General features: G+C 43.0%; 1 protein-coding gene across 1 annotated transcript; it reads right to left on the reverse strand.

Annotated features, from left to right (window-relative positions):
• Positions 1-2499: 2499 nt before the first annotated feature.
• Positions 2500-13671, reverse strand: LOC118373682 (ATP-dependent RNA helicase DDX19A-like). The gene is made up of 12 exons (XM_035759881.2): positions 13406-13671; positions 12825-12864; positions 12489-12623; positions 9255-9390; positions 8887-8979; positions 8404-8506; positions 7158-7272; positions 6792-6969; positions 6451-6688; positions 5861-6023; positions 5333-5524; positions 2500-5072 (listed from the first exon to the last, which is right to left on the reverse strand). The coding sequence occupies exons 1-12, from the start codon at positions 13460-13462 to the stop codon at positions 5011-5013; spliced, it is 1512 nt and encodes a 503-aa protein (XP_035615774.1). The 5' UTR covers positions 13463-13671; the 3' UTR covers positions 2500-5010.
• Between the last annotated feature and the right edge of the window lie 9347 nt (positions 13672-23018).

Below are 23018 nucleotides of genomic sequence, written 5' to 3' on the forward strand. Positions count from 1 at the left end.
TTTAATTTGTGGTATTTCTTTCTTTCTCAATGCATTTGAGCTAATCAGTTGTGTTGTGACAAGGTAGGGGTCGTATACAGAAGATAGCCCTATTTGGTAAAAGACCAAGTCCATATTATGGCAAGAACAGCTCAAATAAGCAAAGAGAAACGGCAGTCCATCATTACTTTAAGACATGAAGGTCAGTCAATACGTAAAATTTCAAGAACTTTGAAAGTTTCTTCAAGTGCAGTCGCAAAAACCATGAAGCGCTATGATGAAACTAGCTCTTATGAGGACCGCCACAGGAATGGAAGACCCAGAGTTACCTCTGCTGCAGAGGGTAAGTTCATTAGAGTTACCAGCCTCAGAAATTGCAGCCCAAATAAATGCTTCACAGAGTTCAAGTAACAGACACATCTCAACATCAGTGGAGACTGCATGACTGCATAAATCATGCCTTCATGGTCAAATTGCTGCAAAGAAACTACTACTAAAGGACACCAATAAGAAGAAGAGACTTGCTTGGACCAAGAAACACAAGCAATGGACATTAGACTGGTGGAAATCTGTCCTTTGGTCTGGAGTCCAAATGTGAGATTAGAACACTTAACCAGCATGTCGACCACAGCATTCTGCAGCGATACGCCATCCCATCTGGTTTGGGCTTAGTGGGACCATCATTTGTTTTTCAATAGGACAATGACCCAACACACCTCCAGGCTGTGTAAGGGCTATTTGATCAAGAAGGAGAGTGATGGAGTGCTGCATCAAGATGACCTGGCCTCCACAATCACCCGACCTCAACCAAATTGAGATGGTTTGGGATGAGTCGGACCGCCGTGTGAAGGAAAAGCAGCCAACAAGTGCTCAGCATATGTGGGAACTGTCTGGTTTGCTTAATACAAGGAACTTGATGTATAGTATTTACTTTTACTCAAGTATGACAATTTAATATTTTTTTCTACCAATGTACTTAAGTACATTTAAAACCAGATACGTTTCTACTTTTACTCAAGTAGTATTTTATTGGGTGACTTTCTCTTTCGGTCATTTTTATTTATTTCCCCTAACCACTCCTTCCCTAATTGGAGTAAACAAATGTCACTCGAGTCATTTTCTCTTAACTTTTACTCAAGTATGACAATTGAGCACTTTCTCCACCACTGCATAGAATCCAACCACACTTGAGTGATAGAGTAAAGGTATACATACAGTGTGTTATACAGGGCTTTAGGAAAGTATTCAGACCCCTTCAATTTTCCACATTTTGTTACTTTACAGCCTTATTCTAAAATGGATTAAATCATTTTTTCCCTCATCAATCTATACACAATACCCGATGACAAAACAGAAACAGGTTTTTAGAAATGTTTGCAAATTTATAAAATATAAAACACATATTAAAGGACACCAATAAGAACAAGAGGCTTTCTTGGGCCAAGAAACGAGCAAAGGACATTAGATCTGTAGAAATCTGTCCTTTGGCCTGATGAGTCCAAATCTGTCATTTTTTGTTCAACCGCTGTGTCTTTGTGAGAAGCAGTGTGGGTGAACAGATGATCTCCGCATGTGTATATTTCCCACCGTGAAGCATGGAGGAGGAGGTGTTATGACGTGGGGGTGCTTTGCTGGTGACACTGTCAAGTGATTTATTTAGTACTCAAGGTAAACTTAACCAGCATGGCTACCACAGCATTCTGCAGCGATACGCCATCCAATCTGGTTTGGGCTTAATGGGACAATCATTTTGTGTGACCCAACACATCTCCAAGCTGTGTAAGGGCTATTTGACCAAGGAGAGTGATGGTGCTGCATCAGATGACCTGGCCTCCACAATCACCCAACCTCAATCCAATTGAGATGAGTCGGACCGGAGAGTGAAGGAAAAGCAGCCAACAAGTGCTCAGCATATGTGGGAACTCTTTCAAAAGTGATGGAAAAGCATTCCAGGTGAAGCTGGTTGAGAGAATACCAAGAGGGTGCAAAGCTGTCAAAGCAATGGGTGGATCCTTTTAAGAATCTCAAACATAAAATATATCTTGATTTGTTGAACACTTTTTGGTTACGCCATGTGTTATTTAATGGTTTTGATATTTCCACTATTATTCTACAATGATGAAAATAGTCCAAATAAAGAAAAACCCTTGAATGTGTGTCCAAACGTTTGACTGGTACTGTACATAATCACTCAACTGTGGTTGGGGTCCAAGGAGGAAGTCAAGTTAAGCTGTGAGGCTGCCCGTCTTGTTCTCCCTGCTGCGTCTCAGATAACACCCACATCAGCTGTACTTATAGCTTGTTGTGTCTATCTACAACAGTCAGACACTAGTCTGATCTGGGCCCACTACAGTAGGATACATATCATCTCTCTGTATGACCAGAAGGGGAAAGAAAAGCTAACAACGCCTTGACACATTTTGATGCCAGAAATGTTTCTGGAAAGTCTCTTCATTCATCCACCCCCCATGACACACACACCAAGGTGTAGATGAAGACATACTAACATTCAACCCTAACTTTAAATCTTGATTTAACTTTTTATTAATAATTGGGGAAATTGGTAACTTGGTTTTTTTTTTAGACCAAAACAACAGTTTGGTAGGAGTGTTGTGTACAGACTGGTAAATAGTGGGCCAAAGCACTCAGAACACTCATAAGTATACATCCAAATGTCCAAATCTAACTGCATATATACACATTTCCCTGACCAACAGAACAATAACATGTTATTCAATGTAACATCAGTGATTCTCAAAAATTGGCTGCATTTTCCCCATTCAATAACATACACTCAGATATTCACTGTGACTTGCCAAGAGAAGTCCCACAAACAGTTAGCTAACAGCACTGAACAGTTAAAAGTTAATTAAACCGTTCTGAACAGTAAACAGAACAGTAGAAAGTGAAGTTCTGAACAGTAAAGTGAGGTTCTGTAGAGGATAGACTCAAACAGAACTCCAGCCTCATTCAAAACAAACAGCTGTGTCATTATATCAAGGACACCTCTAAAAGTTCTCCAAATACAGGTCGTTTTGAAAAGTCACCCGTTAAATGTTCATTCACTATAATGCAGAGAAGCTGTAGGTGTTTAAACATTTCAGTTGGTAAGGAATGCTTTTAGGTGACTATAAATCAATCACTCAGCCACACTTTTCATTCAGATTTCTTTGGCCTAATGTAGCAAGTAGTGTAAATATAAGTTTTGAATATGTATCCGGTTGTCCATGCATCTCAGTACTTAATAAACACACACGGGTGGTTTCTCAGACACAAATCAAGCCTAATGCTGGACTACAAAACACACTCAATGGAGAATCTCAATTGAAAATGCTTTTAAGTACAGGTTTAAGACTGAAACTGTCTCACAGTGAGTCTTATAGGCATGTTTAGTCACATAAGCATTTAGCTTCAAATCACACATTCTCCACTCGGGGTGAGGTGGCCATATGTCAAAGATGACATTTCAAGTCATAACTCAGAATATTGAGCCAATAATATCGTTGAAAATAAATATCAATATTTTTGACAGAAAATGCCCTTGAGCAAGGCATTGCTGGGTAATTCAATCTTGAGGTTGTTTTTTTTTCCCGTATTTCTTTGCAGCCCCTCACAATCGTAATGAGTTCATGACATTTTACTAAATGTCTATTAAAGCAGCCTCCATTTTGGTATTTGATTCATTAGTGATGTAGTCCTAAAACATTTAGCATTTCAGCAATCAAGTTAAGATGTATAAATATCCAAATGCATAAATAGAGCCGGTATGATGACAAATAGTTCATACTGGCTGTATTATTTAAGTACATCTTGAAACCTTCATTGCTGACATATTTTGGGACTACATTATCAATGGACTAATGAAACAACTAGCAAAATATACATTTTTTGGGTGGAGTTTTCAATTAAAACACAATGTTGTGAGCAGAAAGTCAAACTTCTCCCTCCAGATTCAGAGATGGGGACATCTGTGTGGGTTAATAAACATCAGACCAATAGCTAATATATTGACAGGTGAGTCTCCAGGTACATGGTCAATCAGATATGAACGATAACATATGTAACAATGACACCAGTTCCACTGTGAGAGGATTTAAGAAACAATGTATCGAGGTCTGTGTCGTTTCCTAATCAATAAAAACAAAACATTTGGAGGTTGAGATGATGCATGGTTGAATTTCTAAATTACACATTTATATAGTTTAATGTACCTGTACTTTATTGGTCAAAACATGTAGCAAAAGTTACGTTCTCTCCATATCCCCCTTTGAGGGAAAATCCTGAAAACGAACAAATCGGATGTCATGTGACTTGAACACTGCACTACTATAGTGGCACACAGAAAGGTTGATACAAGTTCGCATGAACCCCTGACCTCTAACCATCACCATCTCAAAGTAACTATGATTTTTAAAAACAAAGACTGCTCAAAACAAGTCTATTTCACTCTTTGTACTACTCATCAGAATTGTATTCATTGCAAAACATTCACAAATGATAACTAAAATATTAAGTTTATTTTCCTAATTATGCTGTATTCTCTCCTTGAGATTTCATTCAGGGACTGGGTTAAACAAAAATATCTTTATATAAAATGAGAGGGCTCGTTTCCATTCCACCAAAATAACTGCATGAACAAGGAAGATAGTGGCAGTAGTAACATTTCATTTGGCATAATTTAAAAAGGTTTTCCATAAGCCATTGCAGTCTAAGCCTGCCACCATGACAGCATTACAATGCACATATACAAATGAAAAATGTTAGCCAATATTATAAGCTTTACTCATTAACTATAAACTTTATTCATTAAGAAGTACAAAGAGTGAGACGGGAATGTTTCAGAGACTTATAAAAACATATGAGAGTCATTAAACCACATGTAAACATTATAGCTGTGTTTGTGGCTTTGCTCTTCTCTCCAACACTACATTTTAAAAATGAAAGACACTATAATAACAGTCCGAGAGGGGGGTCTGGGCGAAGCAGGAAGAGGGAGGGGGACTAGAGAAGTCATGTGGTTCTGAACCCTTTTCAGCCGGCGATTTTCTCTATCTCATCCAGATCGTCAGTGTCCAGCTTCTCGATCTTCTTATCTGTGGATGATTAGTGAGGATGAGGTCATCGTTAAGACTGTCACACTGCTGGGGACGGTTTTTCGGACATGACTTAGCCTAGTCCTGGACCAAAAAGCAAGCCCAAAGAAGAATCTCCATGGAAAGTGCTTTTCTAGTCCATACTAGGCTTGATCCTTGTCCGGGAAAACAGACCTCAAAGTTTGAAAATCATTTGGCAGGTAGCAAATTTGATTTGAAAGGTCAATAAATAACTGATTTATTCAGATATCCTGACTTACTGAAGTGATCCTGGATCTTGTTTAGGACGTTCATGCTGAACCTGCTGTCCACCATGTTGATGGCCAATCCCCGCTTCCCAAAACGACCCGTGCGGCCAATCCGATGCAGGTACGTCTCGTTGTCCGGGTTACCGTCTCTGTCCACTGGCAGGTCAAAGTTTATCACCACGGAAACCTGCTCCACGTCAATACCTGGAGGGAGTGTTAAAATGGTCAGATTGGAAGAGGTGGATGGACAGACCAAACATAAAATGAGTATACAACATATCCAATAATTACCCCGGTGAAGAACACTAAAAATAATTCACTGAAGACTAGTGTATTAATATAAATGTCATCAGTCCACGTGCATGTGAAGAAGAGTTGAACAGTTACTTTTGCATCACGAGGTAAAAAGGACCCTCTCCTTAACTTAAAACTCCTCAAGGATCAATAGGTATACCATTAACAAACACGATCAAAACCATGTGGAAACACTACACACTGGGCCTTTAAATAAAAGACCAATAGTTTGATTGGTTGAGTTACCTCTGGCACAGACGTTGGTGGTGACCAGGACCTTCTCCTTTCCGTCTCGGAAGCGGTCGATGACAGCAGCTCTCTGCTCCACCTGCATCTCCCCACTGAGCAGCGCCACCTGGTGGCCCTCCCGGGACAGCTCACCTGCCAACCACCCCGCCGTTTTCCTGGTCTGAGCGGGAAAGAGAGACAAGAAGGATAAAGTACACAGAGAGAAACACCACATCCCCAATCCACCCCCGAGCCACTGGAAACATCTCCCGTAGCTCCTAGTGTAGATCTGAGATGATTAAATAGGAATCAGGCAACATCTTCTCATCTTGCCATGCTGTTTACATCCATTCAATCAATCACATTTTATTTATATAGCCCTTCATCCATCAGCTGATATCTCAAAGTGCTGTACAGAAACCCAGCCTAAAACCCCAAACAGCAAGCAATGCAGGTGTAGAAGCACATTAACATTATATCAGATTTAACTCTTGACAGTTGGGAATGAAACATTTCCTCAACACTTATCTGTGGCTAAGTAACACAGTGTGCACTCACCGATATACAAATCCCCTTTACCAAACAACTTATTAAGGGGAATAACTCACATGACAGAAGATCATGGCCTGAGCGATGGTGATGGCTCCGTAGATGTTGCAGAGGGCCATGAACTTCTCCTCTTTGCTGTTACAGAGGACGTAGTACTGCTTGATGGTGTCCAGCGTCTCCTCCTCCCGTTTCAGCTTGATGATGTTGGGGTCTGGGACGATGCGCTGGGCAAAGTTCCACACCGTCTCCTCAAACGTGGCAGAGAACAGCAGCATCTGGCACTGTTTGGGTAGCATCCTGAGAGGGAGAAAAGGCGGCCATTGTTGTGGGTGGGTTTTTATAACTTTTAGTCTTCTCTCTCTGTGTTTCGGGAAGTTGGCTAAGGGGTCAATGTGTTTACCTCTGAATGCGTATACTCTGGTCCTGATGACCCTGTGTAGCGATCATGACGTCAGCTTCGTCCAGGACAAACACTTTGATCTTCTTGGGGTCGATGAACTTGAACTTCAGACACCAGTCCAGCATGGTGCCTGGCGTCCCTATCACAACCTGCTCCTGGAGCTGGGTACCTCTCTGCACTGGGGAGAGAAGAAGAGAGAACATTCCCCTTTTCACATGGTCCTGTTCACCACAGTTACAACAACTGTGGTGGATGATTAACCTGGTCAGCTCATTGTGATAAAACAGTCATACCAGTGTTTCACACTCTGTTTGAAATACAGTCAAATCGGTTGAAACTTTAAAAAGGACTCCGTAGTAGACTTACGTTTGTTTCCTCTGATGGCGTAAACTAGTTTGACCTCTGAGTAGTGCTTCCCCATCTGCTCAATGACCTTTCCTGTCTGCAGGGCCAGCTCATAGGTAGGAGACACACAAAGAGCCTGGGAGAGGAGAGAGAGGTGTTATATAGCTCATAGGTAGGAGACACACAGAGAGCCTGGGAGAGGAGAGAGAGAGAGGTGTTATATAGCTCATAGGTAGGTGAGACAGAGCCTGGGAGAGGAGAGAGAGAGGGGTGTTATATAGCTCATAGGTAGGAGAGACAGAGCCTGGGAGAAGAGAGAGAGGTGTTATATAGCTCATAGGTAGGAGAGACAGAGCCTGGGAGAGGAGAGACAGAGCCTGGGAGAGGAGAGACAGAGCCTGGGAAAGGAGAGAGAGAGGTGTTATATAGCTCATAGGTAGGAGAGACAGAGCCTGGGAGAGGAGAGAGGTGTTATATAGCTCATAGGTAGTAGAGACAGAGCCTGGGAGAGGAGAGAGAGAGAGGTGTTATATAGCTCATAGGTAGGAGAGAGAGAGCCCGGGAGAGGAGAGAGAGAGCCCGGGAGAGGAGAGAGAGAGCCCGGGAGAGGAGAGAGAGAGCCCGGGAGAGGAGAGAGACCGGGAGAGGAGCCCGGGAGAGGAGAGAGAGCCCGGGAGAGGAGAGAGAGAGAGCCCGGGAGGAGAGAGAGAGCCTGGGAGAGGAGAGAGAGCCTGGGAGAGGAGAGAGAGAGCTCAGGTGGTAAGACAGAGCCTGGGAGCTCATAGGTAGGAGACACAGAGAGCCTGGGAGAGGAGAGAGAGAGAGGTGTTATATAGCTCATAGGTAGGAGACACAGAGAGCCTGGGAGAGGAGAGACAGAGCCTGGGAGAGGAGAGAGAGGTGTTATATAGCTCATAGGTAGGACAGACAGAGCCTGGGAGAGGAGAGAGAGAGAGGTGTTATATAGCTCATAGGTAGGAGAGACAGAGCCTGGGAGAGGAGAGAGAGAGAGGTGTTATATAGCTCATAGGTAGGAGAGACAGAGCCTGGGAGAGGAGAGACAGAGCCTGGGAGAGGAGAGACAGAGCCTGGGAGAGGAGAGAGGAAGGTGTTACATACCATCTCACCTGCTGATTACCTAAACATGCCATTAGGCACAAAACATGTAAAAGGTCCTACCTGGACCCGGTACAAAAAAAACAAGCAAGCAGACAGTGTACCCTAATGAAATTGACCCTGAGAGGTCAAGGGTCAGGGCTCAACTCACCTGTGGGAACTTGTTGTTGGGATCAACATGACTGAGCATGGCCAGGACAAAGGCAGCAGTCTTCCCTGTCCCTGACTGAGACTGGGCTATCAGGTTCTGTGGGCTGGTAGCCACGAGAGCACAGGTCAGATCAACAGAGAGAAGGAGACAAGAAAGACCAAGCTTGATGATCTGGTAAAACTGTTTAATGGCCAATCAGATCAATGGAACAGTTTGATATCAGTTTAAATGGAGAAGAGCAAGACCAGACAGAGAGGATGTTGGGTATTACAGAGAGGTAGACTCTACACAGCATATCTTATGTCTATAAGCCTTCTGTCCAAACAAAACTAATCATCTCTAGTCTGTCAACCAGTTTGGGATTCAGGAAATTAATATTAACTTGATACAAAAAGCTGAGAGATGTGTGTGACTGACGAAGAGGTATCAGGCATCTGGAAGTGTCTGAAATGAGCGATTGACTGAAGCTCTCTGTAAACTCACGGTTCAGCGAGCATCATGGGTAATGCGTTCTCTTGGATTTTGGAGGGTCGGTTGAAGCCCATGGCGTACACTCCCTGGAGCAGCTGAGGTTTACTGTGGGGACAGGGAGGGAAACAGGAGTATTAAGGGGACATTTTTTTAATTCAAAACAAAATAAAGACATGGACACAAAGCCAGGGGCCCAGAGCACATTACATGTGTCAACAGCAACACAGATTCTGTTCAAAACTTGTCATTTTAGTTCAACAACATTCATACCACCTTGGGCACTCTTAACAATTCATAGACAGCTCATAGACAGCTCATAGACAGCTCATAGACAGCTCATAGACAGCTCATAGAATTTATAGACAGGACATAGAACTTACAGCCGTAGTTCCTCGAAGGATTTGACAGAGTAAAGTGGAGAGTTGGGATCCCTCTGTAGAACTTCTACTTGATTGGTTGTGTTCACTAGATTACTGCGTATCAACTTATTCAATAACGACTGTGCCGCCTTGTCATCTGAAAACAGTCACATTTGTATTTATTATGGATCCCCATTCGCCAAAGCAGCAGCTATTCTTCCTGGTGTCAAAATTAAGGCAGTTTATACCATTTTAAAACATTACAATACATTCACAGATTTCACAACACAGTGTGCACCCTCAGGCCCCTACTCCACCACTACCACATATAGTACTAAATCCATGTGTATGTATAGTGCGTATGTTATCTCGTGTGTGTGTGTGTGTGTGTGTGCATCTGTGCCAATGTTTGTGTTGCTTCACAGTCCCCTGTTCCATAAGGTGTTTTTAAAAATCTAATTTTACTGCTTGCGTCAGTTAATTGATGTGGAATAGAGTTCTATATAGTCATGGCTCTATGTAGTACTGTGGAATAGAGTTCCATGTAGTCATGGCTCTATGTAGTACTGTGGAATAGAGTTCCATGTAGTCATGGCTCTATGTAGTACTGTGGAATAGAGTTCCATGTAGTAATGGCTCTATCTAGTACTGTGGAATAGAGTTCCATGTAGTCATGGCTCTATGTAGTACTGTGGAATAGAGTTCCATGTAGTCATGGCTCTATCTAGTACTGTGGAATAGAGTTCCATGTTCCATGTACTGTGGAATAGAGTTCCATGTAGTCATGGCTCTATCTAGTACTGTGGAATAGAGTTCCATGTAGTCATGGCTCTATCTAGTACTGTGGAATAGAGTTCTATGTAGTCATGGCTCTATGTAGTACTGTGGAATAGAGTTCCATGTAGTCATGGCTCTATGTAGTACTGTGGAATAGAGTTCCATGTAGTCATGGCTCTATCTAGTACTGTGGAATAGAGTTCCATGTAGTCATGGCTCTATGTAGTACTGTGGAATAGAGTTCCATGTAGTCATGGCTCTATCTAGTACTGTGGAATAGAGTTCCATGTAGTCATGGCTCTATCTAGTACTGTGGAATAGAGTTCCATGTAGTCATGGCTCTATGTAGTACTGTGGAATAGAGTTCCATGTAGTCATGGCTCTATGTAGTACTGTGGAATAGAGTTCCATGTAGTCATGGCTCTATGTAACTGTGGAATAGAGTTCCATGTAGTCATGGCTCTATGTAGTACTGTGGAATAGAGTTCCATGTAGTCATGGCTCTATGTAGTACTGTGGAATAGAGTTCCATGTAGTCATGGCTCTATGTAGTACTGTGGAATAGAGTTCTATGTAGTCATGGCTCTATGTAGTACTGTGGAATAGAGTTCCATGTAGTCATGGCTCTATGTAGTACTGTGGAATAGAGTTCTATGTAGTCATGGCTCTATCTAGTACTGTGGAATAGAGTTCTATGTAGTCATGGCTCTATGTAGTACTGTGGAATAGAGTTCCATGTAGTCATGGCTCTATCTAGTACTGTGGAATAGAGTTCTATGTAGTCATGGCTCTATGTAGTACTGTGGAATAGAGTTCCATGTAGTCATGGCTCTATCTAGTACTGTGGAATAGAGTTCTATGTAGTCATGGCTCTATGTAGTACTGTGGAATAGAGTTCCATGTAGTCATGGCTCTATGTAGTACTGTGGAATAGAGTTCTATGTAGTCATGTCTCTATGTAGTACTGTGGAATAGAGTTCTATGTAGTCATGGCTCTATGTAGTACTGTGGAATAGAGTTCCATGTTCATGTCTCTATGTAGTACTGTGGAATAGAGTTCCATGTAGTCATGGCTCTATGTAGTACTGTGGAATAGAGTTCCATGTAGTCATGGCTCTATGTAGTACTGTGGAATAGAGTTCCATGTAGTCATGGCTCTATGTAGTACTGTGGAATAGAGTTCCATGTAGTCATGGCTCTATGTAGTACTGTGGAATAGAGTTCCATGTAGTCATGGCTCTATGTAGTACTGTGGAATAGAGTTCCATGTAGTCATGGCTCTATGTAGTACTGTGGAATAGAGTTCCATGTAGTCATGGCTCTATGTAGTACTGTGGAATAGAGTTCCATGTAGTCATGGCTCTATGTAGTACTGTGGAATAGAGTTCCATGTAGTCATGGCTCTATCTAGTACTGTGGAATAGAGTTCCATGTAGTCATGGCTCTATGTAGTACTGGGGAATAGAGTTCCATGTAGTCATGGCTCTATCTAGTACTGTGAAATAGAGTTCCATGTTCATGGCTCTATGTAGTACAATAGAGTTCTGTAGTCATGGCTCTATGTACTGTGGAATAGAGTTCCATGTAGTCATGGCTCTATGTAGTACTGTGGAATAGAGTTCCATATAGTCATGGCTCTATGTAGTACTGTGGAATAGAGTTCCATGTAGTAATGGCTCTATCTAGTACTGTGGAATAGTTCCATGTTCATGGCTCTATGTAGTCATGGTCATGGCTCTATCTAGTACTGTGGAATAGAGTTCCATGTAGTCATTCTATGTACTGTGGAATAGAGTTCATGTAGTAATGGCTCTATCTAGTACTGTGGAATAGAGTTCTAGTTCATGGCTCTATGTAGTCATGAGTTCTATGTAGTCATGGCTCTATGTAGTACTGTGGAATAGAGTTCCATGTAGTCATGGCTCTATGTAGTACTGTGGAATAGAGTTCCATGTAGTCATGGCTCTATGTAGTACTGTGGAATAGAGTTCCATGTAGTCATGGCTCTATGTAGTACTGTGGAATAGAGTTCCATGTAGTCATGGCTCTATGTAGTACTGTGGAATAGAGTTCCATGTAGTCATGGCTCTATGTAGTACTGTGGAATAGAGTTCCATGTAGTCATGGCTCTATGTAGTACTGTGGAATACAGTTCCATGTAGTCATGGCTCTATGTAGTACTGTGGAATAGAGTTCCATGTAGTCATGGCTCTATCTAGTACTGTGGAATAGAGTTCTATGTAGTCATGGCTCTATGTAATGCTTAAGTATATTAGATCAATTCAATTTACTTTTGATACTTAAGTATATTTCAAAACCAAATACTTTGACTTTTACTCAGGTAGTATTTTACTGGGTGACTTTCACTTGAGTCATTTCCTAGTAAGATATCTTTACTTTTACTCAAGACAGACACTGTTTTACTGTCTCCACCACTGTGGTCATCCCATGTTGTGTTGTTTGCCTGATAGTAAACACCTTTATCATCCTCCTCCCCTGTTTTGTCTCCCTCTCCTCCTCCGGTCTTTGCAGGCGTTGTAGCGCTGGCGGCTGCTGTGTTTGTCGTCGTTGTTGTTGTTGTTGTTGTCGTCTCCAATGCAGCGCTGGCAGTACCTGAGGGTACCATATGGTATTTGTTAGCCTGTGGTATCTCAGAACAAGTTGACACATTTTTTCAATTAAACATTTTGTTTTCACCCAAACTAGTTAACAAGAACTGATTCACAAATGTAAGTTGTAATCCTTCAGATCATGTGTTATGCTAAACCACATAGCCTGTTTATAAAATAGGCAACATGGGATAACTTCTCTTACCATTTTCCTCGGGCTTGTCTTTGATTTGTAGGCTACCAATCTAGGAAATATAAACAAGCATAATATGGTTTTAGGATGTCCATGTGCTGCACAAATTGGAGTGGGTGAACATGTTAGGATCTCCCTCTCTGGACAGATGCCATTTCTTTACCACGTCCAAAGTCGTGACAAGAAATACATTAAATCGGGTTAAAGCTAACGAGATATAATTGTATGTAACAGAGAACGTGCATACAATGCAATGAAAACTATTAACAGTTAGCTGATCTGGCTAGCCAAGTTAGCAAAGTAACGTTAACTAACGTTTGATAACTTGACTAGTTAATTAGCTAACTGACGTTAGCCAAACTAGCTAGTTACAGTAGTCATTATGATGTGAACGATAATACGGTCGAGGGGGTCATGCATGTACTGTGGATTGATTGCAATATCGGTCAACTATTTAACTAGTTAATTCATGTCATTTGCTACTTTTTGAACAGAATCCATAGTTAACGTTAACCAGCCGAAGCATAGGCCCAAATGACCCGACAAAAAAAACCACTTCGCCAAAGAGCAGTTCGGCTGGCGCTTAACGTTACCGATTCCGCCGCGGCTTCTTGCTCGTCCACAGCCTGGGCCCAGGAGTCGGTTGACATGATGTCCGCAGTTATTAGGTCAGTCTCGTTCTCTTATCACACCACCTGGTTCCCAGTAGCTTCAACACCAACCTGATAACTGAGATAGGAACCCTAACAAAGTGTTTCCAAAGTCTGAAAATAAACTAATATTACAATGGCGTGAAGAAATAGGCTACGGAGTTCACCAGTGCGTCCGTAAAAAGGTCCGGGTGTAGAAATTGAGACAAGAGCAAAACAGTTCCTCCCAGATGGCATAACAAAAGTGCATTCAAATATAACGTTGCCGTATTGGATTAGCTAATTCTGTATAGTAAATTTAATCCAAAAAATAGCCTGCATGGATTAAATGATTGTTGTTCCGCTAGGGTTCGCACATGTTCTCCCTGAGTATTGCAGATGGATAAAATAATTTATTTGCGGTAAAATATCAGTTTATCACAATATGTATTTAGTACTTTACGCAGCCTCTAGATGGTGCCTTACACATTCTGTCTTCATAACTGAAATAGGGGTTGCATTTAAGACATTTTAGGGAACCGTTTGTGACTACTTGCAGTAAAGACTACACCAGTATGAATCCATATCTATACCGATGTAATACAACCCGATATTTCCAAGGGACTGTCTATCTATTGATCAGATTCAGCGTCCATTAAATCTACAGAGACCCAGAGGTCACCTCTCTGAAGCCTGTCTTCACTGATGCTACTGCTGCTGCTTCATTACATGCCTAATTGATTTCACACCTTTGCTTGGTCTTGTTCCGCTGGTATGGATGGATGGATGGATGGATGGATGGAGAGAGAGAGACAGGGAGAGGGAGAAAGAGAGACAGGGAGAGGGAGAAAGAGAGACAGAGAGAGTGAGAGAGAGACAGAGAGAGGAGAGGGAGAAAGAAAGAGGTGAGAGAAAGAGAGAGGAGAGAGAGAGAGAGAGAGAGACAGAGAGGGGGAGAAAAAGAGAGGAGAGAGACAGAGAGAGTGAGAGAGAGGAGAGACAGAGAGAGAGAGAGAGAGAGAGAGGGGAGAGAGACAGAGAGAGGGAGAAAGCGAGAGGAGAGGGAGACAGTAAGAGATTAGAAGACTATATTGGTCAGTGTTGATGGTGATCATCAGTGTATGTTGAGTTATAGGAAGAGGAGAGGAAGAGAGGCAGGGGGGTCTGGGTCATTTAGTTTGGAGATACACTTAAAAGGGAGTCTGAGTTTATTGTTGCCAAACTGCGGCTGCGCTGGATGAGGTATCCATGGCAACCAAAAGTGTAAAATGAAGGTTTCGGTTCCCCCGAGAATTTTAGGAGGAGGCAAAGAACAAGGGCTACCTGTTATCACACCAATGAGACTCTATGGAACGCATTGAGCACAGATAAGAAAACCGTAGATGTTGTCTGGAATGGATAATGGGAGTAGACTGTGTGTGTGTGTGTGTGTGTGTGTGTGTGTGTGTGTGTGTGTGTGTGTGTGTGTGTGTGTGTGTGTGTGTGTGTGTGTGTGTGTGTGTGTGTGTGTGTGTGTGCTATACTGAGTATAAAAAACATTAAGACCACCTAAAGCAGTTGGGGCATGGACTCTACAATGTGTCGTAAGTGTTCCACAGGGATGTTGACTCCAATGCTTTCCACAGTTGTGTCAAGTTGGCTGGATGTCCTTTGGGTGGTGGACCTTTCTTGATACACACGGAAAACTGTTGAGCGTGTAAAATCCAGCAGTGTTGCCATTCTTGACACAAACCAATATGCCTGGCCAGTGTTGTAGGTCAATATGCCTGGCCAGTGTTGTAGGTCAATATGCCTGGCCAGTGTTGTAGGTCGCGAGACCAGGCTACCTACCTGGGGCGTCAGGAAGCCTGGTGGGTAGGGCCAGTAACCCGAAAGTTTGCTGGATCGAATCCCTGAGCTGACAAGGTAAAAATCTGTCATTCTGCTCCCGAGGAAGTCAGTAAACCCTCTGTTCCCCGGGCGCCGATGACGGGGATGTGGATTAAGGCAGCCCCCTGCACCTCTCTGATTCAGAGGGGTTGGGTTAAATGAGGAAGACACATTTCTGTTGAATGCATTCAGTTGTACAACTGACTAGGTCCCTTTCCTTCACAGATTGAGTGTCTCGGTCTTATCTGATACATTTGTACTCGTTCTTGACTCGTCTCGGACAGTGAGTATTCATAAGTTCTTCCCAAGACCAGCGGAGTAAAAAAACTCACAATTATCAGCTTCCATTCAGTCAGCAGCATAAAACTTCTTCTCCAGGCCAAATATAGACACTCCTTTCTGGGAACATTCAGTGGTGGAAAAAGTACCGTATTGTCATACTTGAGTAAATGTAAAGATACCTTAATAGAACATGACCCAAGTAAAATACTACTTGAGTAAAAGTCTAAAAGTATTCCGTTTTAAATATACTTAAGAAACTAAAGTAAATGTAATTGCTAAAATATACTTAAGTATCAAAAGTAAAAGTATAAATAATTTCAAATTCCTTATATTAAATAAGCCAGACAGCACCATTTTCTTGTTTTTAGAATTTATGGATAGCCAGGGGCATACTCCAACACTCAGACATAATTTACAAATGAAGCATGTATGTTTAGTGAGTCCACCAGATCAGAGGTAGTAGGGAGGACCAGGGATGTTCTCTGTTTAGTGAGTCCTCCAGATCAGAGGTAGTAGGGATGACCAGGGATGTTCTCTGTTTAGTGAGTCCTCCAGATCAGAGGTAGTAGGGAGGACCAGGGATGTTCTCTGTTTAGTGAGTCCTCCAGATCAGAGGTAGTAGGGATGACCAGGGATGTTCTCTGTTTAGTGAGTCCTCCAGATCAGTTGCAGTAGGGAGGACCAGGGATGTTCTCTGTTTAGTGAGTCCTCCAGATCAGAGGTAGTAGGGAGGACCAGGGATGTTCTCTGTTTAGTGAGTCCACCAGATCAGAGACAGTAGGGAGGACCAGGGATGTTCTCTGTTTAGTGAGTAATCTAGATCAGAGACAGTAGGGAGGACCAGGGATGTTCTCTGTTTAGTGAGTCCACCAGATCAGAGACAGTAGGGAGGACCAGGGATGTTCTCTGTTTAGTGAGTCCTCCAGATCAGAGGTAGTAGGGAGGACCAGGGATGTTCTCTGTTTAGTGAGTCCACCAGATCAGAGACAGTAGGGAGGACCAGGGATGTTCTCTGTTTAGTGAGTCCTCCAGATCAGAGACAGTAGGGAGGACCAGGGATGTTCTCTGTTTAGTGAGTCCACCAGATCAGAGACGGTAGGGAGGACCAGGGATGTTCTCTGTTTAGTGAGTCCACCAGATCAGAGGCAGTAGGGATGACCAGTGATGTTCTCTTGATAATGGCATGAATATGACTTTTTTTGTGTCATGGTGAGCATTCAAAATGTAATGAGTACATTTGGGTGTCACGGAAAATGTATGGAGTAAAAAGTTCAATATTTTCTTTGGGAATGTAGTGAAGTAAAAGTAAAAAATATACATAGTAAAGTGAAGTACTCATAGTAGTAGTACTTTCAAGTATTTTTTACTGAAGTACTTTACACCACTGGTGACAATATCTGAACAGCCTTTATATCTATTATAGACATGTAATTACAGTGGTGAACCTATAGGTCTTCAGTGGTGAACCTATAGACCTTCAGTGGTGAACCTATAGACCTTCAGTGTGTGACAGTGGTGAACCTAAAGGTCTTCAGTGGTGAACCTATAGGCCTTCAGTGGTGAACCTATAGACCTTCAGTGGTGAACCTATAGACCTTCAGTGGTGAACCTATAGGCCTTCAGTGTGTGAACCTATAGACCTTCAGTGGTGAACCTATAGACCTTCAGTGGTGAACCTATAGACCTTCAGTGGTGAACCTATAGGCCTTCAGTGTGTGAACCTATAGACCTTCAGTGGTGAACCTATAGACCTTCAGTGGTGAACCTATAGACCTTCAGTGGTGAACCTATAGGCCTTCAGTGGTGAACCTATAGACCTTCAGTGGTGAACCTATAGACCTTCAGTGGTGAACCTATAGACCTTCAGTGGTGAACCTATAGGCCTTCAGTGGTGAACCTATAGGCCTTCAGTGGTGAACCTATAGACCTTCAGTGGTGAACCTATAGGCCTTCAGTGGTGAACCTATAGGCCTTCAGTGGTGAACCTATAGACCTTCAGTGGTGAACCTATAGACCTTCAGTGGTGAACCTATAGTCCTTCAGTGTGTGAACCTATAGTCCTTCAGTGGTGTACCTATAGACCTTCAGTGGTGAACCTATATACCTTCAGTGGTGAACCTATATACCTTCAGTGGTGAACCTATAGACCTTCAGTGGTGAACCTATAGGCCTTCAGTGGTGAACCTATAGGCCTTCAGTGTGTGAACCTATAGACCTTCAGTGGTGAACCTATAGGCCTTCAGTGGTGAACCTATAGGCCTTCAGTGTGTGAACCTATAGACCTTCAGTGGTGAACCTATAGACCTTCAGTGGTGAACCTATAGTCCTTCAGTGTGTGAACCTATAGTCCTTCAGTGGTGAACCTATAGACCTTCAGTGGTGAACCTATATACCTTCAGTGGTGAACCTATATACCTTCAGTGGTGAACCTATAGACCTTCAGTGGTGAACCTATAGGCCTTCAGTGGTGAACCTATAGGCCTTCAGTGGTGAACCTATAGACCTTCAGTGGTGAACCTATAGACCTTCAGTGGTGAACCTATAGTCCTTCAGTGGTGAACCTATAGACCTTCAGTGGTGAACCTATAGACCTTCAGTGGTGAACCTATAGACCTTCAGTGGTGAACCTATAGACCTTCAGTGGTGAACCTATAGACCTTCAGTGGTGAACCTATAGACCTTCAGTGGTGAACCTATAGTCCTTCAGTGGTGAACCTATAGGCCTTCAGTGGTGAACCTATAGACCTTCAGTGGTGAACCTATAGACCTTCAGTGGTGAACCTATAGACCTTCAGTGGTGAACCTATAGACCTTCAGTGGTGAACCTATAGACCTTCAGTGGTGAACCTATAGCCTTTCAGTGTGTGAACCTATAGGCCTTCAGTGTGTGAACCTATAGACCTTCAGTGGTGAACCTAAAGGTCTTCAGTGGTGAACCTATAGACCTTCAGTGGTGAACCTATAGACCTTCAGTGGTGAACCTATATACCTTCAGTGGTGAACCTATAGACCTTCAGTGGTGAACCTATAGACCTTCAGTGGTGAACCTATAGACCTTCAGTGGTGAACCTATAGACCTTCAGTGGTGAACCTATAGACCTTCAGTGGTGAACCTAAAGGCCTTCAGTGGTGAACCTATAGACCTTCAGTGGTGAACCTATAGACCTTCAGTGGTGAACCTATAGGCCTTCAGTGGTGAACCTATAGGCCTTCAGTGGTGAACCTATAGACCTTCAGTGGTGAACCTATAGGCCTTCAGTGGTGAACCTATAGACCTTCAGTGGTGAACCTATAGGCCTTCAGTGGTGAACCTATAGACCTTCAGTGGTGAACCTATAGACCTTCAGTGGTGAACCTATAGGCCTTCAGTGGTGAACCTATAGACCTTCAGTGGTGAACCTATAGGCCTTCAGTGGTGAACCTATAGACCTTCAGTGGTGAACCTATAGGCCTTCAGTGGTGAACCTATAGGCCTTCAGTGGTGAACCTATAGACCTTCAGTGGTGAACCTAAAGGCCTTCAGAGTGTGACAGTGGTGAACCTAAAGGTCTTCAGTGGTGAACCTATAGGCCTTCAGTGGTGAACCTATAGACCTTCAGTGGTGAACCTATAGACCTTCAGTGGTGAACCTAAAGGCCTTCAGAGTGTGACAGTGGTGAACCTAAAGGTCTTCAGTGGTGAACCTATAGGCCTTCAGTGGTGAACCTATAGACCTTCAGTGGAGAACCTATAGACCTTCAGTGGTGAACCTATAGACCTTCAGTGGTGAACCTAAAGGCCTTCAGAGTGTGACAGTGGTGAACCTAAAGGTCTTCAGTGGTGAACCTATAGACCTTCAGTGGTGAACCTATAGACCTTCAGTGGTGAACCTAAAGGCCTTCAGAGTGTGACAGTGGTGAACCTAAAGGTCTTCAGTGGTGAACCTATAGACCTTCAGTGGTGAACATTTACATTTACATTTAAGTCATTTAGCAGACGCTCTTATCCAGAGCGACTTACAAATTGGTGCATTCACCTTATGACATCCAGTGGAACAGCCATTTTACAATAGTGCATCTAAATCTTTTCAGGGGGGTGAGAAGGATTACTTTATCCTATCCTAGGTATTCCTTAAGAGGTGGGGTTTCAGGTGTCTCCGGAAGGTGGTGATTGACTCCGCTGTCCTGGCGTCGTGAGGGAGTGTGTTCCACCATTGGGGAGCCAGAGTGAACCTATAGACCTTCAGTGGTGAACCTATAGACCTTCAGTGGTGAACCTATAGACCTTCAGTGGTGAACCTAAAGATCTTCAGTGGTGAACCTATAGACCTTCAGTGGTGAACCTAAAGACCTTCAGTGGTGAACCTATAGACCTTCAGTGGTGAACCTATAGACCTTCAGTGGTGAACCTATAGACCTTCAGTGGTGAACCTATAGACCTTCAGTGGTGAACCTATAGCCTTTCAGTGTGTGAACCTATAGACCTTCAGTGGTGAACCTAAAGACCTTCAGTGGTGAACCTATAGACCTTCAGTGGTGAACCTATAGACCTTCAGTGGTGAACCTATAGACCTTCAGTGGTGAACCTATAGCCTTTCAGTGTGTGAACCTATAGACCTTCAGTGGTGAACCTAAAGGCCTTCAGAGTGTGACAGTGGTGAACCTAAAGGTCTTCAGTGGTGAACCTAAAGGCCTTCAGTGGTGAACCTATAGACCTTCAGTGGTGAACCTAAAGGTCTTCAGTGGTGAACCTAAAGGCCTTCAGTGGTGAACCTATAGGCCTTCAGTGGTGAACCTAAAGGTATTCAGTGGTGAACCTATAGACCTTCAGTGGTGAACCTAAAGGCCTTCAGTGGTGAACCTATAGACCTTCAGTGGTGAACCTATAGCCTTTCAGTGTGTGAACCTATAGGCCTTCAGTGGTGAACCTATAGACCTTCAGTGGTGAACCTAAAGGTCTTCAGTGGTGAACCTATAGGCCTTCAGTGGTGAACCTATAGACCTTCAGTGGTGAACCTATATACCTTCAGTGGTGAACCTATAGACCTTCAGTGGTGAACCTATAGACCTTCAGTGGTGAACCTATAGACCTTCAGTGGTGAACCTAAAGGCCTTCAGTGGTGAACCTATAGACCTTCAGTGGTGAACCTAAAGGCCTTCAGTGGTGAACCTAAAGGCCTTCAGTGGTGAACCTATAGACCTTCAGAGTGTGACAGTGGTGAACCTAAAGGTCTTCAGTGGTGAACCTATACGCCTTAAGTGGTGAACCTATAGACCTTCAGTGGAGAACCTATAGACCTTCAGTGGTGAATCTTTAGACCTTCAGTGTGTAATACCAGCGCACTAATGTAGGATAGAGCACTAATGTAGGATAGAGCACTAATGTAGGATAGAGCACTAATGTAGGATAGAGCACTAATGTAGGATAGAACACTAATGTAGGATAGACCACTTTTTGTAAAACACAAAGTGTCAGTGGCGACACCTGGAGGGGGGTGAAGACAATCACAAAGACAGGTGAAACAGATCAGTGTGTGACACCTGGAGGGGGGTGAAGACAGTCACAAAGACAGGTGAAACAGATCAGTGGGTGACACCTGGAGGGGGGTGAAGACAGTCACAAAGACAGGTGAAACAGATCAGTGGGTGACACCTGGAGGGGGGTGAAGACAATCACAAAGACAGGTGAAACAGATCAGTGTGTGACACCTGGAGGGGGGTGAAGACAGTCACAAAGACAGGTGAAACAGATCAGTGTGTGACGAGGAAAGATGTTTCACCTGATGAGATCTAACAGTAAATGCACACAATGGTGTGCAAACCAGGCAACCTCCGAACCGTTGGTTGGTAGGCTATTTGTGATGTGCAATTGTCATCATGCTCTGTTTGCATCAGGGGCTCAGACGTGGATGGGCACAGGCCCACCCTTTCAGGGCCAAACCCATTCAGATTGATGTGGTTTAAGCATCTAAAAAATCTATAGGAAAACTCATTAAAATAATATAAGAAAACACAGGATTTTTCACACAGGGTGCCTTTCCTTCACTGGGCGGGCCGTTTGGGAACTTTCTGGCAAAATTAGAGTATACCCACTTCTCCAGGTCATCACTACACCACTGCATAGGGCCGATAGAGAGACAGCAGTCTGCAGAGAGACAGCAGTCACACACAACATGATGTTAAAGGACAAACAGTCCATAAAACTCTGACATAATAAGCCAGTAGGTCCCAATCATAAGAATACAAAAACACAACCATGAAGCATTTCCCAATCAAAATCAAAACTATTACTTCCCATTGCAAAAAAACACGTTTCACGTTTATAGCACAAAAAAGATACAGGTGACATACAGTTTAAAGTGGAACTGACTGTGTTTCAACTACTTTGCAGATATGAAACAAACAGACAATCGTAATATCGGTCACAAATTCCCAGTTTATGCTACAAACCAACTTTATAAGAGGTTTTAAAAATAGGTTGTATTTGACTCAACGTTCCATGACATACACTAAGGCACTGTTGGCAGAATAGATGGATGCAGTTCAAAACATGATTCATATAATTCAGTAATACATTTCTTGGTAGTCCAAAACACACTGCTATCAGGTTGTAAATCACAGCTGACCTGGTACAGTGCCTTGCGAAAGTATTCGGCCCCCTTGAACTTTGCAACCTTTTGCCACATTTCAGGCTTCAAACATAAAGATATAAAACTGTCTTTTTTTGTGAAGAATCATCAACAAGTGGGACACAATCATGAAGTGGAACGACATTTATTGGATATTTCAAACTTTTTTAACAAATCAAAAACTGAAAAATTGGGCGTGCAAAATTATTCAGCCCCCTTAAGTTAATACTTTGTAGCGCCACCTTTTGCTGCGATTACAGCTGTAAGTCACTTGGGGTATGTCTCTCAGTTTTGCACATCGAGAGACTGACATTTTTTCCCATTCCTCCTTGCAAAACAGCTCGAGCTCAGTGAGGTTGGATGGAGAGCATATCTCTTTATGTAGCAAGCTAAAAACACAGAGCCTAACGTTAGCTAGATAGCTAGCTAACTGCTAGGAGGATGTCATGTCATACCATTGGAGGAATGGGTGAATGACTGACTTTTCCCCCTCATTTCCGCTCATGCCAGAGTGCAGAACAACTGATGAATTTACAAACAGGAAACACCGGCTGAATACAACTGGTGTCAGTAAATATAGGCACAAAAAAAGAGCTAGTTTGTCAAGAACACTCTAGATAATACATGTAAACAGCCTAACCAGCTCTGCTATGGTGAGGTAAATGGTCAGTGTGAGGTGTTCTCTCATTTTGTGTCCGGAAGTAGCTAGCTAGCCAACTTTAGCCAGTTAGCTTGGGTGCTTGGTTGGGACAAGCATGCAAAGGCAGGCAAGCTGCAGAAGGACGAGGAGGCTACAACTCCTCATCGTTTATCAGTGCA

The sequence above is a fragment of the Oncorhynchus keta genome, chromosome 10 (genome assembly GCF_023373465.1).
Source record: "Oncorhynchus keta strain PuntledgeMale-10-30-2019 chromosome 10, Oket_V2, whole genome shotgun sequence".
NCBI classification, from domain to species: domain Eukaryota; kingdom Metazoa; phylum Chordata; class Actinopteri; order Salmoniformes; family Salmonidae; genus Oncorhynchus; species Oncorhynchus keta.

What these genes read in the sequence shown, in the direction of transcription:
- LOC118373682 (XM_035759881.2), bottom strand. Translation starts at nt 13,462, where the DNA reads ATGTCAACCGACTCCTGGGCCCAGGCTGTGGACGAGCAAGAAGCCGCG. An exon ending in AGGGGAGGAGGATGATAAAG is followed by an intron (nt 9,391 to 12,488) that starts GTGTTTACTATC and finishes GACTGTTTTCAG; the next exon opens with ATGACAAGGCGGCACAGTCG. An exon ending in TCCTTCGAGGAACTACGGCT is followed by an intron (nt 8,980 to 9,254) that starts GTAAGTTCTATG and finishes CTGTCCCCACAG; the next exon opens with TAAACCTCAGCTGCTCCAGG.